At 66.0% G+C, this 15820-nt stretch overlaps 3 protein-coding genes across 6 annotated transcripts in view; 1 reads left to right on the top strand and 2 right to left on the bottom strand.

Annotated features, from left to right (window-relative positions):
* ZC3H18 (zinc finger CCCH-type containing 18) overlaps positions 1-521 on the bottom strand; it is a 42179-nt gene extending 41658 nt beyond the window's left edge. For 2 of the 4 annotated variants that reach the window (XM_014257156.2, XM_014257153.2), the window contains exon 1: positions 380-521. The gene's annotated coding sequence lies outside the window, so the exon portion shown is untranslated. The remainder of the gene's footprint in view (positions 1-379) is intronic. The other 2 variants (XM_014257154.2, XM_014257155.2) reach the window with 2 other exon arrangements.
* A 1331-nt stretch (positions 522-1852) lies between these two features.
* On the top strand, positions 1853-3685 carry CIDEC (cell death inducing DFFA like effector c). The gene is made up of 6 exons (XM_005528217.3): positions 1853-1890; positions 2365-2436; positions 2564-2705; positions 2783-2932; positions 3023-3207; positions 3286-3685. The coding sequence occupies exons 1-6, from the start codon at positions 1856-1858 to the stop codon at positions 3476-3478; spliced, it is 777 nt and encodes a 258-aa protein (XP_005528274.2). The 5' UTR covers positions 1853-1855; the 3' UTR covers positions 3479-3685.
* Positions 3686-4809: 1124 nt separating this feature from the next.
* ZFPM1 (zinc finger protein, FOG family member 1) overlaps positions 4810-15820 on the bottom strand; it is a 35093-nt gene continuing 24082 nt past the window's right edge. Inside the window, exons 4-10 of the mRNA XM_005528218.3 lie at positions 12287-12420; positions 9857-9959; positions 8787-8996; positions 8467-8697; positions 8021-8116; positions 7764-7913; positions 4810-7439 (exon numbers count right to left, since the gene is read on the bottom strand). Of these exons, the coding sequence (XP_005528275.2) occupies positions 5260-7439; positions 7764-7913; positions 8021-8116; positions 8467-8697; positions 8787-8996; positions 9857-9959; positions 12287-12420 (3104 nt within the window). The 3' untranslated portion in view covers positions 4810-5259. The remainder of the gene's footprint in view (positions 7440-7763; positions 7914-8020; positions 8117-8466; positions 8698-8786; positions 8997-9856; positions 9960-12286; positions 12421-15820) is intronic.

Raw genomic sequence — 15820 nt, forward strand, 5'->3', positions numbered from 1 at the left:
AAGAGCTGTCCTGATAAACTGAGACCCTTTCCCCGAATCCAGGCAAATCTCAGGAAGAATTCACACCCTGGAGGTGCTGCTCTTCCTACAGCTCTGAGGAGACTCACCTGAGAGCTGACCCTGCAGGTGACAGACCCCAAACTCACCTGAGAGCTGACCCTGCAGGTGACAGACCCCAAACTCACCTGAGAGCTGACCCTGCAGGTGACAGACCCCAAACTCACCTGAGAGCTGACCCTGCAGGTGACAGACCCCAAACTCACCTGAGAGCTGACCCTGCAGGTGACAGACCCCAAACTCACCTGAGAGCTGACCCTGCAGATGACAGACCCCAAACCCATTCAGAACTGATCCCATGGATAACAGACCCCAAACCCACCTCAGGGCTGCCCCGCACGTGCACCTGCTGCTGCTGTGCGGTGCCCAGGCTGTGTCCCCGCGGGTCCCTCACCTCCGAGGGTCTCCTGCCAGGCTGGGCTCCTCCTGCTGTGCCCCCGGGCCGCGGCTGCTGGCGCTGTCCCTGTTCCCGCTGCCTGCCGAGGGGGGACGGTCAGAGCCACCGCAGCCCTGGCCGCTGTCCCGCCCGCCCAACACCCCCCTCCGATCCCCCGACACCCACCCTCAGCTCCCCAAAGCCGGGCGCGCCCCTTCCCATTCATTATCCCAACGAAACGGGGGGGAATTCATTGATTCCCCCGCTCTCCCATCCCCGAACGCCCTCCAGCCTCCCCCCCGACCCCCTTTGAAAAGCGCGCCGGGCCCTCCCCTCCTCTCCCCGCCGCGCACCCCGGGGCTGTCCCGGGGCTGCCCCCGCTCCCCGCTCTCCGGGGCCGCCCCCGCCCCGCGCTTCCCCCCCCGCTCCCCGCGCCGGGCCCGGGCCCGCCCCCCCTCCCCGGCGCTCGGCCGCGGCGGCGCGGGCGGCGGCCCACCCCCGGCGGGGGGCGGCGGGGACCCGGCGCGGGGCGGGGCGCGGGGGGGGGGGGCGGGGGGCGGCGGGGGCCGGCGGGGCCGGCGGGGCGGCGGCGGCAGAGCGGGACGGGGCGGCGGAGCGGCCTCTACTCGCGGCGGCGCAGGGCGGCCATGGCGTGACGTCATCCGCGCGCGACGGGCCCCCGGCGGCGCGAGGCGAGGGGCGGGCCGGGGGAGGGGGAGCCCGCGCTCCGCTCGCCCCGCCCCGCCTTAAAGGGGCCGCGCACGGCGGGGACGGAGCGCAGGTGTGCGGACAGGTGGACATGTGGACAGGTGGACGTGCGGACAGGGGCTGTGTGCAGCACGTGGAGGGGCAGGGAGGTGCCAGGTTCCGCGCACACGAGCGGCTGGACACACGGGGGCACACGCGCGGCTCCAGATGTGCACAGGCTCTCCGCGCGCACAGGGACGGGGCACGCGCGTGCCGCGGAATCAGGGAATATTTAGGGTGGAAGGGAGCTCCGGCAGGGACACCTGGAGCAGGTGACACAGGAACACGTCCAGGTGGGCTTGGAATGGCTCCAGAGACCCCAGACCCTCCCTGGGCAGCTGTGCCAGGGCTCTGCCACCCTCCATGGACAGAGCTTCCTCCTCACGTCGAGAGGGAATTCCTCGTGGTTTAGTTCGTGGCCATTGCTCCTGGTCCTGGACAGCGCTGGGAACAGCCTGGCACCGTCCTGTGCCAGCCCGTGGAGATATTTATACGGATTGATGGGATCCCCTGTCAGCATTCCCTTCTCCAGCGGGCCATGCCCAGCTCCCGCAGCGCCTCCTCAGCAGGGCGATGCTCCAGACCCCGGCTGGGGCTGGCTGGGCAGGAGGGGAGCGGCCGGAGGGAGGAGGAGTCTCTGTGACAGGTATATAAGGTGAGGTGAGGCTCAGGAGGATGATCCTGGGAAGAAGAGCTGGTGTTTGTTGGAGGTAAGGGAATGGGGGATCTCCACTGGAGCTCCCCACCATGAGGCTCCTGGCTGGAGATAGCCGTGGGTCAGCAGGGCTGGGGGTGCTCCCATGGGTGTCTCTGGCTCCCAAAGCCCCGGTTGCCCTCTCCGAGGTCCCAGAGCCCAGGCCTGGCCCAGGGCTGGTGTGTCACCTTTGCTCCAGCGCTGACTCAGGCTCCCACGTGTCCCTTTACGCAAGAGCCGTGCTGGCAGGGGACTCTGGCCGGGCGGCCACCGCTGGCCTGGCCCTGGCCAAAGGGCAGGACCAGCCCCTCTAAAGGCAGCGGTGACAGAGCTCAGGCTCAATTCTGTCACCGGAACTGCCAGTGGGGATATTGGAGCAGACAGGAGCTGAAAGGAGTGGAAGATCCCCTGGAGCTGAGTGGAACGTGCTGGTGGGAACAGGTTTTGAGTGGACAGGAGCTGACAGGGACCTCTGTCCTTCCTCCCACAGGCTGCTCTGTGCTCCCTGGAAGATGGATTACGCCAAATCCCTGAGCCAGCGCCTGGCTGCCCCCGTTTCCAAGTAAGTGCCACGGAGCCCCTGTCCCCAGGATTGGGGGGACATCCCAGCAGAGCCCTCCCTGGGTGCTGGCACTGCCAGGGGGTTTTGCTGGCTCTCAGAACATCCCAATCCCTGCACCCCTTCCCAGATGTGTCTCTGCCAGTGCCTCCATGACCCAGCAGCTGCTGGCTGGCCCGGCCCCACCGTCCCGGCCCTACCGCGTGTGCAACTGCGACCGCAGCCTGCGCAAGGGCGTCATGGCCCCGAGCCTCGCCGAGCTGCTGTGCCAGGTCTGTCTGTCTGTCCGGGCTCTGTCTGTCTGTCCGGGCTCTGTCCCCAGCCCTGCTCACCCCCAGCCCCTCGGCAGGCTCAGAGCGCCCTGGCCCTGCCGGCGCCCGTCGTGCTGGTGCTGGATGAGGATGGCACCGCCGTGGAGACAGAGTCGTTCTTCCGGACGCTGGAGGAGGGCACGGCGCTGATGGCCCTGAGCAAGGGACAGACCTGGACTGCCCCCAAGGTGAGGGAAGCCCTGAGAGGGGCGGGAGGCTGTTTTTTCCCCGTCTGTCCCATGCTGGAGGTGGGTGACCGTGGTCCCGCTCTTCCCTAGACACGTGGCTACCAGGTGAGTCTGTCCCGCAAGCCCCCGTGCAGGATCGACGTCGCCTGCGTCACCTTCGACCTGTACAAGACCCACCCGAAGGACCTGGGCTGCCTCAACGTCAAAGCCACCCTGTATGGCACCTACAGCATGTCCTACGACCTGCGCTGCTACGGGGCCCGGCGCCTGGTGAAGTGAGTGTGGGGACAGCCCGGGGACAGGGACGCTGCCCAGCCCTTCCCTGGCACGCTGACCCCTTTCTCCCCGCCCAGGGAAGCCCTGCGCTGGGGGCTGTTCACCATGCAGGCCACGGGCCACGTCCTGCTGGGCACCTCGTGCTACATGCAGCAGCTCCTGGATGCCACCGAGGAGGAGCAGAAGGAAGAGGAGAAGAGCCCGCTGCCCCTTCAGAACCTCCTGCCCTGCAGCCTCCCCGCCCTGCCCTACAAGAAGATGTCGCAGTGAGGGTTGGCTGGCCTGGCCTGTCCCCTCTGCTGTCCCCCCAACCTCGGGGGGTCCCAGCACCCCGCTAGGTCAATGCCTGGGCCGAGGCTGCCGCGGTGCCTGGCACAGCCTCTCCTTGCACTCTGCTGGCTGAGTGTGGCCAAATCTGCTCTGGAATAGATGCTGCTCTGTAAATATATTTATTTAAGTAAAGTTCTCCTGAATTCAGCTGCATTTTGTGTCATGTTTCTGGGGGGGAATGACACCCAGCACACCCAGCCCTTGCACTACTTGGCACCCTGAGCTGGTGCTGTAAGAGGTGTGAGGAGGGGACCTGTCGCAAGCTCTTCCCCAGGGGAGCTGCTGCCTCCATCCTCCTCCTCCTCCTCCTCCCTGGCACCAGAGCCTGGCTCCCACCCCCTGGCACAGCGCCGAGACGCTGCTGGCACTGCAGGCACCCACAAGAGTGATGGGGCAAAGCCTGGAGCCCCTGCCCTGTGGCAGCTGGCACCACGCCTGTCCTCGCTCCCTGTAAAGGGGTGAAAGCTCTCCCTGCCCCCTGTGCCCCTGCCGGTGCAGGGCTGGCACAGAGGGACAGCCCCCGTGCCCTGGAGGGGGTGTTCCTGTCCCTGGGGTCCCCAGCCCCGTTGGCAGCCCTGGGCAGGGCTGTGGTCGCTGTGCCCATGCCAGCCTTGCACAACGCCTGGCGCTGGCCTGGCGGGGGCATCATCCAGGGGCATCCCGAGGGCCCGGCAGCTCCAGAGAGAGCAGCTGGGAAACAAACAGAGCTGGGGGCACTGAGCTCCAGCGACCTGGCCCTTGGGGACTGTCCCCAAGTGTGCAGGGGGAGCCCGGAACGATCCTGAAGCACCACCCCTGCCACGGAGGGTGGGAGGGAGGGGAACAACCTACTGCCCACCTGTGCTGGACTGGGAATACTGGGAAGCACTGGGATGAACCGTGGGGTGGTGACAAGCCATGCTCTGGGGGTCCTGAGGGCCATCCTCCCCTGTCACGCTGTGGGGGACACCTGACCTGAGCCCCACTGCAGGGTCTGGAGCTGCAGCGCAGGGACTGCTCAGGTGGCAGAGAGCTGAGCCCCACCGGGCGCTGTGGAGCTTAATTAGCTTGATAATTAATGAGCCGTCAGCACCAGCTGAGCTCCATCTGGGAGCAGCGACTTTGCCCCGTGGCAGGGACGTGTGACTTCCCTGGGCTGCCGAAGGTTCCACCCAGGGGACAGCGTGGGGACACCGTGCCCTGCCCCGGGATAACCGCTGTCACCCGCGGCTGTCCGATGTCCCCACGGCCCCGGTGGCCGTGCCAGCCCCCGCAGCGTCCCCCACCCCACACAGGTGTTTAGCAGACATATTTATTTCTGTACACACTTATACACACAGTTCCCAGTGCTGGCTCCGTGCGGGCTCCGCCCTGCGGTGGGGGCACCCCCAGATTTCCTGGGGTGCTGGGGCCAAGCCCGTGCCCCCCACAGCCCCACCGCAGCCCCGTAGTGTCTACCTGGGGGAAAAGCCCCCTGCAGCCCCCAGGGCAGGGCCGTACACCATCCCCCTGCCTCAGTTTCCCCCCGGGGCACAGGTGGGGGCTGACCCCCCACCACCAGGGTCCTCACCCCCAACACGGGTAAACTTTGGGGCTCCAGATGCCAAAGCTGCCCCGGTGGAGCCTCCCGGGGGGGGTCCTCCATCACCCCGACCCCTGCACGGAGGGGGGGGGGGTCAGGCACAGGTTCCATCCCCCAGCCCCTGCAGCCTCCCGAGAGGTGCTGGGGGGCTCTGGGGGGGTTACTTGACGTGCTCGGCGGCATGGGAGGAGCAGTAATACTTCTTGTGGGCGATGAAGGTGGACAGGCTGCTGAACTTGATGTTGCAGAGGCGACAGTACCTGTGGTTGCCGTTGGGCACCGGGCCGGGCACAGCCTTGGCCGGGGGGGTCTGCACCCCCCTGTCCGTGTAGGCGGGGGGCGTGGGGGGCTTGCGGGCGGCTTCCCGCAGTCCCTCGGGAGCTCCGGGCGAGGCGGGGGCCCGGGGGGAGCCGGGGGGCCGGGGGCTGTCCCGGCCCTCCTTGGCGGTGAGGCTGTCCCGGCGCAGGCGGGGGCCGGGCGGGCGAGGGGGGGACGCCGCGGGCAGCGGGGGCTCGGGCGTCCTGCTGCCACCGGGGGCCAGCGCGTCCGGGAGCCCCGGCCCGGCCCCCGCCGGCGGCTTGGCCACGAAGAGCCCGTGGGCGTTTCGGAAGTGCTCCAGGAGGTCGCCCTTGATGGCCCCGTTGAGGGGACAGTAGGGACAGGCGGCGAGGGGACCCTTGGTCCCCGGAGGCGGCAGGGGACACTTGGGGTGACGCTGCAGCGAGTCCGCCCCGGGGTAGGGGATGCCGGGGCTCCCCGCCGGGGCCGCCCTCACCCTCACCCCTCCTTCGGGGTCCCCCTCGCCGGGGCTGCCGGGGCTGTGCCGGCCCTTGAGGGGGGCGGCCATGGCCCCCTTCATCTTCTGCAGGTGCTCGAGGGTGCGGGGCTGCAGCGGCGTGGCCGGGCACTGGTACTTCTTGTGCGCCAGGTACGCGTCCAGGCTGTTGAAGCTGATGCGGCACGCGGTGCACTCGTGGTAATCGGCGAGGGGCAGCAGCGGGGCCGGTGCCGGTGCCGGTGCCGGTGCCGGCTCGCTCTGCCACCGCGGCTTCTTGCTCAGGTCGATGGGTCCCTCGGCGTCGGGGCTGGCGCGGGGCTCGGCGGCGGGCGGCTCTGCGGGCGGGGGCTCCGGTGCCGGCGGGGGCTCGGCGGGGCGGCGAGCGGTGCCGTGGATCTCGTAGAGCTTGCGGCGCTTGCGGGTGCGCAGCGGCTGCGGCACGAAGGGCACTTTGGGGGCGGCGGGGCGGCGCACGGGGGGGTCGTGCCGGGAGGCGCAGTAGAAGCGTTTGTGCACCACGTAGGTCTCGTGGCGGCTGAAGCGGATGTTGCACGCCTCGCACAGCGTCTTGCTGGGGTCCTCGTCCCCATCGTCCCCCGCCGAGCTGCCGGGGCTCTGGCTGTCCTCGCTGCACCGCCCCGACCCCCCCTCCGCCTCAGGGGACCCCGCTTTGGTGCCCCCCTCTTCAGCCTTGCCCTCCTGCGCGGCGGCCGGCGGGGTGGCATCGCGCCCGGCGTCCCCGTCCCCCGCTGCCGGGCCCTGCCCGTTCCCCGCCGGGGGGGACAGCAGCGTCCCCTTGGGCGCCCCGGGGGGGGCTTTGAGCTTGCGTGCCCCGGGGGGACTGTCCTCGGCCAGGTGCCGGCTGGAGCAGTACAGGCGCTTGTGCACGTAGTAGTTGTTGATGTTGTTGAAGGTGATCTCGCACTCGAAGCAGGTGGCCCCCTTGGGCACCGGCGTGCCCGTGTAGATGGCGGGTGGCACCGCGCCCCCGTGGCCCTGCTTCAGCCGGCTGTGCACCAGCTCCGACATCTTCGCCAGGATCTCCGACGCCTGCGGCACCACCGTGGCCTCGTGGCCGAACACGTACTGCGGGAGGAAGACGGTGCCGCCCGCCGTGCCCGTCCCCGGCTCGCTGGGCACGGGGCTGGAGCCCGGCGTGGGGCTGGCGAGCTCCGACTTGACCTTGGCCGAGGACAGGCTGCGGGGGGACGAGGTCCGGGAGCCGGCGTCGGGGCTGCCGGTCCCCTCCCCGCTCTTCGGCGCCTCCGCCTCGCTGCCCGGGCTGCCGGCCGGCTCCTCCTTGATGCGCACGGGCTCGCCGGACGCGGAGGAGGAGGAAGAGGAAGAGGAGGAAGCCGATGAAGGCCCTTCCCCGTTCTGCGGCTGGGCTGGGGGTGAGAGTTTTCCGGCCCTGAGGTCGGGGGGCGAGGCGGGCGGTGCCGGTAGCGGTGCGGGGTCGGGGCCGGGCAGCACCACGTGCTGCGGCAGCGCCGGCAGCGCCTCGGGCAGGAACGCGCTCAGGCTGCACTTCCGCAGGGACGAGTTGTTCGGCTGGCTCAGCCCTGCGGGGGGACAGAGGCCACAGTGTCACCGACAGCCCCGGCTGCACAGGGGTGATCGGTACTCATCACTGAGAACACCGGCACGGGGATGCTGCCCTGTCCCCCTGGTACTGACACCCCCAGGGCAGGGATCCTCACCCCGTGCCCTGTTCTGTGAATCCTGGCCATGTCCTGCTCTGGCACAGGGATCCTGTTCTGTTCTCCATTCCCGGTGTCCTGGCACAGGGACACTGTACCATGCCCTCCTCCCTTCCCACCACCAGATCCAAGACCTCGGTGACAATGCCATCCCGGGTCACCCACGGCCACAGCGCCAGCACTCACCGGGAGCGAGGGGTTTGGCAGCAGGAAGGGCTGATCCAGGTGAGAACACCTCGCCCTTGGAGCCCGGCTGGCAGATCATGTGGTTGGTGACCAGGTGGCTGTACAGGATGTCCCTCGTGGTGGAGATGAAGCCACAGCTGTGGCAGACACCTGAGGGGACAGGACAGGGCACCGGGCTGAGCGGGCAGGGCAGGAAGGACAAGCGCCCATCCCTGGAAGTGCTGGAGGGGATGGGGCTGTCCCCACAGGACACTCACCGTTCAAGGTGTCCGTGTGCACCTTCAGGTGCCGCTCACAGTTGGCTTTGGTGGTGAAGGCGGACAGGCAGATGAGGCAGACGAATGGCCGCTCTCCTGCCGGACAGACGGACACTCAGTGCTGAGGGGACGGGGACAGGGACTATGGGGACACCCACAGGGACACCCCACAGGGCCAAACTCCCTCTGTCTCTCCACGTCAGAGATGGGGGAAGACCTACAAGTGAGCTGTGCCAAACCAGTGACCCAGCTGGGGAGAACCTCATCCCGCTGGTCAATGTGCTCAGCCCTGCATCCTCCCTCCCTCCATCCTCCCTGCCCCTCAGCTGGGCTGACCCTCCTCTAACTGATGCTGCCACCCCAAAGCCTGCAGAGGAGGGCCATGCTGTGCCATGCCATGCCATGCCGTGCTGTGCCGTGCCGTGCCGTGCCGTGCCGTGCCATACCGCTATGGCTCCGCATGTGGATCTCCAGGGAGCTGGCACTGGGACAGCTCTTCTTGCACTGTGGGAAGGGGCAGACCCTCTCGTTGGGATACGTCTCCTTGGGCTTCTCGTCCAGGGCCGGGGAGCCGGCGCCGGCGCTCTGCCGGCTGGCACAGTAGTACATCAGGTGGGCCTGGAGGTTGCGCTCGCTCCGGTACCAGATCCCGCAGTCCTTGCAGGGGAACACGTCCTCTGTGGAGAGCGAGGGACAGGGACGTGGCTTGTGTGACGGGCTGGGGAGCCCCGGCAGGGCCGCCCTCCCCGCGTGTCCCTGGACTCACTGTTGACCACGGCCGTGGCCAGGATGGCGGCCATGCCAGCCTGCTGCGGCAGCAGCTGGATGTCCGAGTGCAGCGCCGCCGGGTACGGGGACTCGCCGGGCTCCGCTTTCACCCCGTGGTTGGGGACGGCTGGTGGCTCTGCCACCACGAAGGCGCTCAGGGGCTCGTCCTCCCGCAGCGGGCGCGTCGTGCGGCACCACAGGGCTTCGTCTGGAAAGGGGGACAGCGGTGAGCGGGGATCGCTGGATCCCGCCCTGCCGCCGGCCTGGCCCGTCCCCTGTCCCGCCTTGTCCCCGCCGTCCCGGCAGCGGCCGCTGCTTCCTCCCGGCCACGGCCTGGAGATGGCGGTGTCTGCCCGTGCTGAGCCCCGCGGAGCCCGCCCGGAGCCGCCGCTCTGGCTTGTGCCCATCCCTGCACTTATCCCAGTGCTCATCCCTGCGACATCGCTGTGCCCATCCCTGCATCCATCCCTGTGCCCATCCCTGCATCCATCCCTGTGCCCATCCCTGCATCCATCCCTGTGCCCATCCCTGTGCCCATCCCTGTGCCCACCTCTGCATCCATCCCTGTGCCCATCCCTGTATCCATCCCTGCATCCATCCCTGTGCCCATCCCTGCATCCATCCCTGTGCCCATCCCTGCATCCATCCCTGTGCCCATCCCTGTATCCATCCCTGTGCCCCATCCCTGCGACATCCCTGTGCCCATCCCTGCATCCATCCCTGTGCCCATCCCTGCATCCATCCCTGTGCCCACCTCTGCATCCATCCCTGTACCTATCTCTGCACCCATCCTCGTGTCCATCCCTGCCTCCATCCATCCTTACATCCATCTCTGCACTCATCCCTGAGCCTTTGTGCTCATCTTTACCATCCCTGTGTCCATCCCTGTGTCCATCCCTGTGTCCATCCCTGTGTCCATCCCTGTGTCCATCCTTGCTCCCATCCCTGTGCCCATCTCTGTTGGCAGCAGCCAGGGAAGCAGGGACAGGGACAAGCCCAGGGACAGCCAGCAGTGGGACAGGGGACACTGCTGGGGACCCCTCCACTCCCACTCCCCCCGGTACCAACCCTTCCTGTAGATGACGGCGTTGGCATCGGGCTCTCCGGGCACGAGGGGCAGGCGGGACAGCCAGCAGCTCTCGTCCCCCAGCACCAGCGTCACGGGGGGGCTCTGTGGGGCAGGGACAGGGGGTCAGCATGGGGGTCACACTGAGGGGCTGCCAGGGGGGTCACAGCGCTCCCCAAAACGGGCTGGGGTCACTGAGGGGCTGCTGAGGGGCTCCCTGCTCAGCCCATGCCCAGCTCAGCCTCCCTGCATTCTAATGAATATTAATGAGCACAAGGGGGGGGAAATTAATCTCCCTGATCCTCCGATGGCTGCTGCAGTAACGATATGAAATCTAATTATCCATCCCAATATTTCCAACCCCTCCAAGTCAGCCTGACAGTCGCAGCCAGTTGGGGCCTTATCACTGCCAGGAGCCGAGTGCTGGCAGCGTGATAAAGTCCCCAACACGTGTGTGACACTGGCACAGGGGGGTGTGTGACACTGGCACAGGGGTGTGTGACACTGGCACAGGGGTGACACTGGCACAGAGGGGTGTGTGACACTGGCACAGAGGGGTGTGTGACACTGGCACAGGGGTGACACTGGCACAGAGGGGTGTGTGACACTGGCACAGGGGTGACACTGGTACAGGGGTGACACTGGCACAGAGGGGTGTGTGACACTGGCACAGGGGTGTGTGACACTGGCACAGGGGTGACACTGGTACAGGGGGGGTGTGTGACACTGGTACATGCATGTGCACCTCTCAGTGGTGCCCCTATGGCCACGGGAAATGGGGCTGGGGGCTTTGGGACCCTTTTGGGACCCTCACACAGGACACAGGGATGGGCACTGCTGCTGCCACACGGGCAGAGCACCCCTGGGAGAGGAGGATCCCTTCGGAATTTGGCTGCGGGTTCCCCCCGCCGGAGGAGCCGCCTGCCCTGCAGGACCCCGCAGCACCCCAAGGTGCTCCCAGCACCCCGGGGCGCGCATCCCGCTCCCCAGGGCGGCCCCAGCCCGGCGTGAAGCCCTTCCTTGTTCTCCCTGAACAAAGAGGTCGCTGTCTGGGCTGCACGGCAGCCGATAACCATCGGAAACCCTATCTGCTCTGCATCCGCATCCGCACGGCCCTGCCCGCGGGCAGCCGGGCACGGGGGGACACGGGGGGTGCAGTCCCACAGGGGCTTCACCATCCCTAGGCACCCCTGGGCTGTCTGCCAGAGGGTTTCCACACCTTCCCGAGCGAGGATCTTTTGGGAGAACCTTGTAGGATCAGGTAGGGGCGGGTAGGAATCTTCCTCCTCCCTTTTCTCCTCCTCCTCGTTTCCCTCCTTTCTCCTTCTCCACCAGCAGGCGATGGGGACACGCGGTGCTCCACACCACGGAATATTAAAGCCACCCAGTGCTCCCAGCTCCCACTAAAAGGCCAGGCTGGGATCATCTCCCACGTGGAGATGAAGAGCAGAGCCGGGCAGGATTTGGGGGAGACCCCCTGCACACCCCCCCCACCGCCGCCAGCAACAAAGAGGAAGGGACCTGAGGGTGACAGCCCCTATCAGGGATGGGGCTGCAATTCCTTCCTCCCTTCCCTGAGCAGAGATAGGGAAGGAGGAGAGTGGCAGAGGAGAGCAGGGCTGGGAATCATCAGCCGGGCTCGATAAGGGAGCTGCTGAAATGGGAGCAAAAATATTTAGACAATAAATGAAGTATCAGAAAAAAGCTGCGCATATCTTCGGGAAATCAATCATCCTGTACCGGGTGTCTGGACACACGGCGCCAACCGGGAGATAGGGAGCCAAACTGGGCAGATAAGGGTTAATCAAGGATTTAATTCAGCAAAGATAAACGGGCCTGAGCTTAAAAAAAAAAAAAAAAAGAAAAGAAAAAAAAGAGAGCAAAGGAGAGAGGAGGAGGAGGAGGAAGAGGTGGGGATGGAGCCAGGGCTTGAGGATCCTGGGCTGGAGCTGTCTGTGTGCGGCTGCGGGGGGGATGTGGGGGGAAGGATGTGGCTGGAATGAAGGATGCAGAGCCTAAAAGCCCCCAAAGTGACACTCATGGACACTCATGGACACCTCCCTCCTCTGCTGCTCCCCCTGGTGATGGCACCCACGGCCACCAGCAGCCCCCCGGTGTCCCCTCGGCGCTCCCCTCCTGCCCCTTGCCACGCTGCTGGTGCTTTCCAGGCACATCCAGAGTCCCCAGGGAGCAGCCCCGGGCTGGGGAAGCCAGAGCCCATCTCCCGTGTGAGGAGACAGGTGCCACCTCTGCCCGTGCACAGGGATGGCAACATCCCGTCCCCGGCTTGTGGGAATGCTCTGGGCTGGCAGGGAAACCTCCCGGCCGCTCAAACCGGGAGATTCCCGGGGCTGAGGAGATCAAGCAGGGACTTAAAAGAATTTGTTTCCTCAGGACTTGCCCCTCCACCATCCCCTCGGGGTGCTCCTTACCGTGTCGCCGTGCCCCGGCGATGCCGGCTCGCTGTGGATGCTGCCCTGGAAGGGGCCCCAGGAGAAGCCCTCGGGGAGGCTCCTGCGGGTCCGCACCCGTCTCTGCCCGTCCCGCACCTCCAGATCCAGCTCATCTGCGGGGGGACACGCACAGCATCAGCGGGATGCGCCCCTAAACCCCCCTGGCCTGCAGCACCCCAAATCCTGGGGGATGTGAGCACCCGGCTGGGGCCGGGGGCTGCTCCTGGCTGTCCCGAGGGGGGATCCCTCCCCTTCCCGGGGGTCCCGGCACGGCGGAGAGGAAGGAGCGTTTCCCATCCCCGAACCCAAAGTCGCAGCAGCTTCAGGGCTTAATGGCTTTGATTATCTGATAAGGCTCCGGTTTAATGGGTTAGATAACATGTGAATACGCTATGAAGGCTGCTCGAAAATGTTTTAACTGTGCCTTTGTCTTTGGGAGCGCAGATAAGATGGCAGGTAACCAATACCCAGATGGATGTGCTGCCTGCCCCTCGCCGGCTGCTGCCCCCCAAAACCGAGCTGCTCCGGGGGGACAGCGAGCCAAAGCCAGCCCGTGCGCGGAGCCCGAGCACCGCGGGAGCATCCCCCACCCCGGCACTGCAGCACAAGGAGCCCCCGAAAGCCCCGAGGGGATGCGGCCGGTCCCGGGTGCCCTGGGCAGGGAGGAGGCTGAGCTGGCTGAAGGCAAAATTGCCTTTGGAGCCGGGAGCGCGGGGAGGATAAAGCGATCCCATGGCTGCGGAGATTGAAATCTGATGTGTTTATTAGCAGGGCTGACATCTGGATCCTCCCGGCGCTGGGGTGAGCTGAGGTGAGCGACTGGGAGCGCTGGGTGGTGTCACCTGCCGCGGCCCAGGTGCCACTGCCACCCACGGGTCCCCTCTGTCCAGCCCGGGCCACCTGGGACTGCTTGGAGCACATCCCGGGGAGCACCCGGCAAAACCCGCTGCCCACTGGGGTGTCCAGGCTCCCTGAGGTGTTTGGGGTCACCAGGCTGGTCCCTGCCCCTCTCCATCCCTGTGCCACAGCCCCAGCAGTGCTCTGGGCTCTGCCTCAGCTGCCCTTGTCCTGCCTCCCCATTCCCACGGCCCTTGGAGCGCTCCCAAAGCCACCCCGGCCATGGAGACCCCGGCGCTGTTTCTAGCTGGGATTTCATCCCTTCAAAGGGGTTTTGGGAGTGAGCATGGCACGGGCTGTGCCTGCCCTGCATCCCTGGCATCCTCCCACCCTGCATCCCTCACATTCCTGCCATCCTCCTGCCCTGCAGCCCCCTGCCCGTGTCCTCAGCAGCTCCACCTCAGCACAGGGAGGAGGAGGGATGGGGCCTTTGAGGAGCTGTTGGGATTCATTCCCTGGCACAAACTGAGCCTGAGGAAGGGCAGCGGCAGGACCGGGGGCAGGCAGGGAGCAGAGCGACCACCAGAGTGGCCTCGGGGCTGAGCGGGGCACTCGGACCCTCACACCGTTCCACACTTCCAGCACCTCCCAGCTGATTCCCAAAGTGCTGCCGGGCTGCTGGACTCCCTCCAGCCTCAGCATCCCTGAGCTGTGCCCCCTCCCTTCCACCCCTGAGCCCCCAGGAGAGCCCCAGCAGTGCTGGCTCCCCTCTGGCTCTGGCACCCAGAATATCCCGGCTGCTTTTGGGGACCGGAGCCCAACGGCCACGTCCCGCTGTGGGTGCCCCCCCTCGGTGCCCCCCCTTCCCCGTCTCACTGGTAATCAGCGGCGTTTGGGTCAGGAGACCATGTCTCCGAGATAAGAGCATTCGCCTGACACTTCCCATGTCAGAGCACTTCATCTTGTGTGTATCAATCCCCAGCAGAGAAAACACGCAGGCGCTGATAAAGAGAAAACCGTTCCAGACAGGGGGACAAAAATAGTGCTGCTGGAGCCGGCCCCGCTCCCGCCAGCGCCCCGCGGCCTCCACCCACCCGAAAATGGGGTGCTGGAACCCCACCGACGGTGCTGAACCCCTGCTCGGTGGTGCTGAGAGCTCCTCCAGCGGGATGAGCATCCCTGTGCCAGCCGGGGATGCTGCCAGAGCCCCTGCGCCGCACCCACCTCGACACAGCGAGGGAAAAAAGGAGGGAAAAGATGATTTTTCCCAGCTAAACAGGCAGCACTGCTGAGTAGGAACAGGGAAAACGATGGGGAGAGCTGGGAGATGCTGCGTGTTGGGAACAAAGCTCTAAGCCAGCACGTGGAGACCACCGGGCTGCAGGGAGCGATCCAGCCACATCCCACTGCCCGAGGCTGGGCAGAGCTGCTGCTAGCCCCCGGGGTGTCCTGGAGCAAAGTCCGGGAGCTGCAGGGATCCCCTGGCAGGTGAACACCCCCCGGGTATCTCACCTGGCCATCGGGTCCCTCGTTATCACGGAGCAGGGCTTATCTGCCAGCTCATTAACCAAATTGGGCAGGGACCGGCCTGTTTGCTCTGGGCGCAGAGAAAAGCAGCAGGAAGGAAGGGAGGGAGGAAGGGAGGGAAAAAGGAAGAAGGGAAAAGCCCCTGAAGAGCCAGGTGCACCTGCCTGGTGTGACACGGACCCCGGGAACACAGGGCTGCTCCCGGCTTATCTTCCCATCGAGAGATTCCAAAGGAATCGGCTGAGCTGTGCCCAGAGCAAAGATTAATCCTGTCACCACCCCACGGGCGAGCAGGCACGGCAGGCACCCGCATTCCCGCCCATCCCGAGAATCCAGGTGGGCACAGGGGAGGGAGGAAGCCAGAGGGGATGCACAGTTCCAGGGGGGCATCATTGAGCCTTCCTCCAGCAAGGGGTGTGACGGAGATGAACAGCCAGAGCCCACGGGTGACCACAGCATTCCCATGGCCAGGGAAAGGAACAGCACCGCCGGGAGCAGCCTGGAGCTGGGCCAGCTCCTCCTGGAAGCTCTGGAGATGCCACCACATCCAGGCAGTGCCATTTGCTTTCCTTGTGGGAGCGAGCAGGGGCGAAGGCAGAGGGATGACAATCCACTCATCCCACCCCATCCCATTCCAAGCTGATCCCGCATCCCTTTGCCTCAGCTGCATCCAGAGGACTTGAACCACCTCCAAGCCAAGCGCTCTGCCCCTCAGTGGGCACCCGGGCCCGGAGGTCCCCGCAGTGTTTGCAGCTGCCTGGATACTATCAGGATAAATACTGCTATCGGCGTGTCATGGGATCACATCCCAGGATCAGCCGCCCTGCTCCAATTAAATTCAGCTCCCTGTGCCAGCCTGGGGGGCCACGGGCCAGATCCGGCCCCAGCACCAGCCCTGCTGATGGGGAGACTGGGAAATGGGGATGGATGGATGGATGGATGGATGGATGGATGGATGATGGATGATGGATGGATGATGGATGGATGATGGATGGATGGATGGATGGATGATGGATGATGGATGGATGATGGATGGATGGATGGATGATGGATGGATGGATGGATGGATGGATGATGGATGGATGGATGGATGGATGGATGATGGATGGATGGATGGATGGATGGATGGATGGATGGATGGATGGATGA

The sequence above is a fragment of the Pseudopodoces humilis genome, chromosome 14 (assembly GCF_049639895.1).
Source record: "Pseudopodoces humilis isolate 2021_Gansu_Grassland_sample_001 chromosome 14, ASM4963989v1, whole genome shotgun sequence".
NCBI classification, from domain to species: Eukaryota; Metazoa; Chordata; class Aves; order Passeriformes; family Paridae; genus Pseudopodoces; species Pseudopodoces humilis.

Coding starts and splice junctions, on each gene's coding strand:
- CIDEC (XM_005528217.3), top strand. CDS start 1,856: ATGATCCTGGGAAGAAGAGCTGGTGTTTGTTGGAG. Junction 2,706..2,782: donor TCGCCGAGCTGCTGTGCCAG/GTCTGTCTGTCT, acceptor GCCCCTCGGCAG/GCTCAGAGCGCCCTGGCCCT. Junction 2,933..3,022: donor AGACCTGGACTGCCCCCAAG/GTGAGGGAAGCC, acceptor GCTCTTCCCTAG/ACACGTGGCTACCAGGTGAG.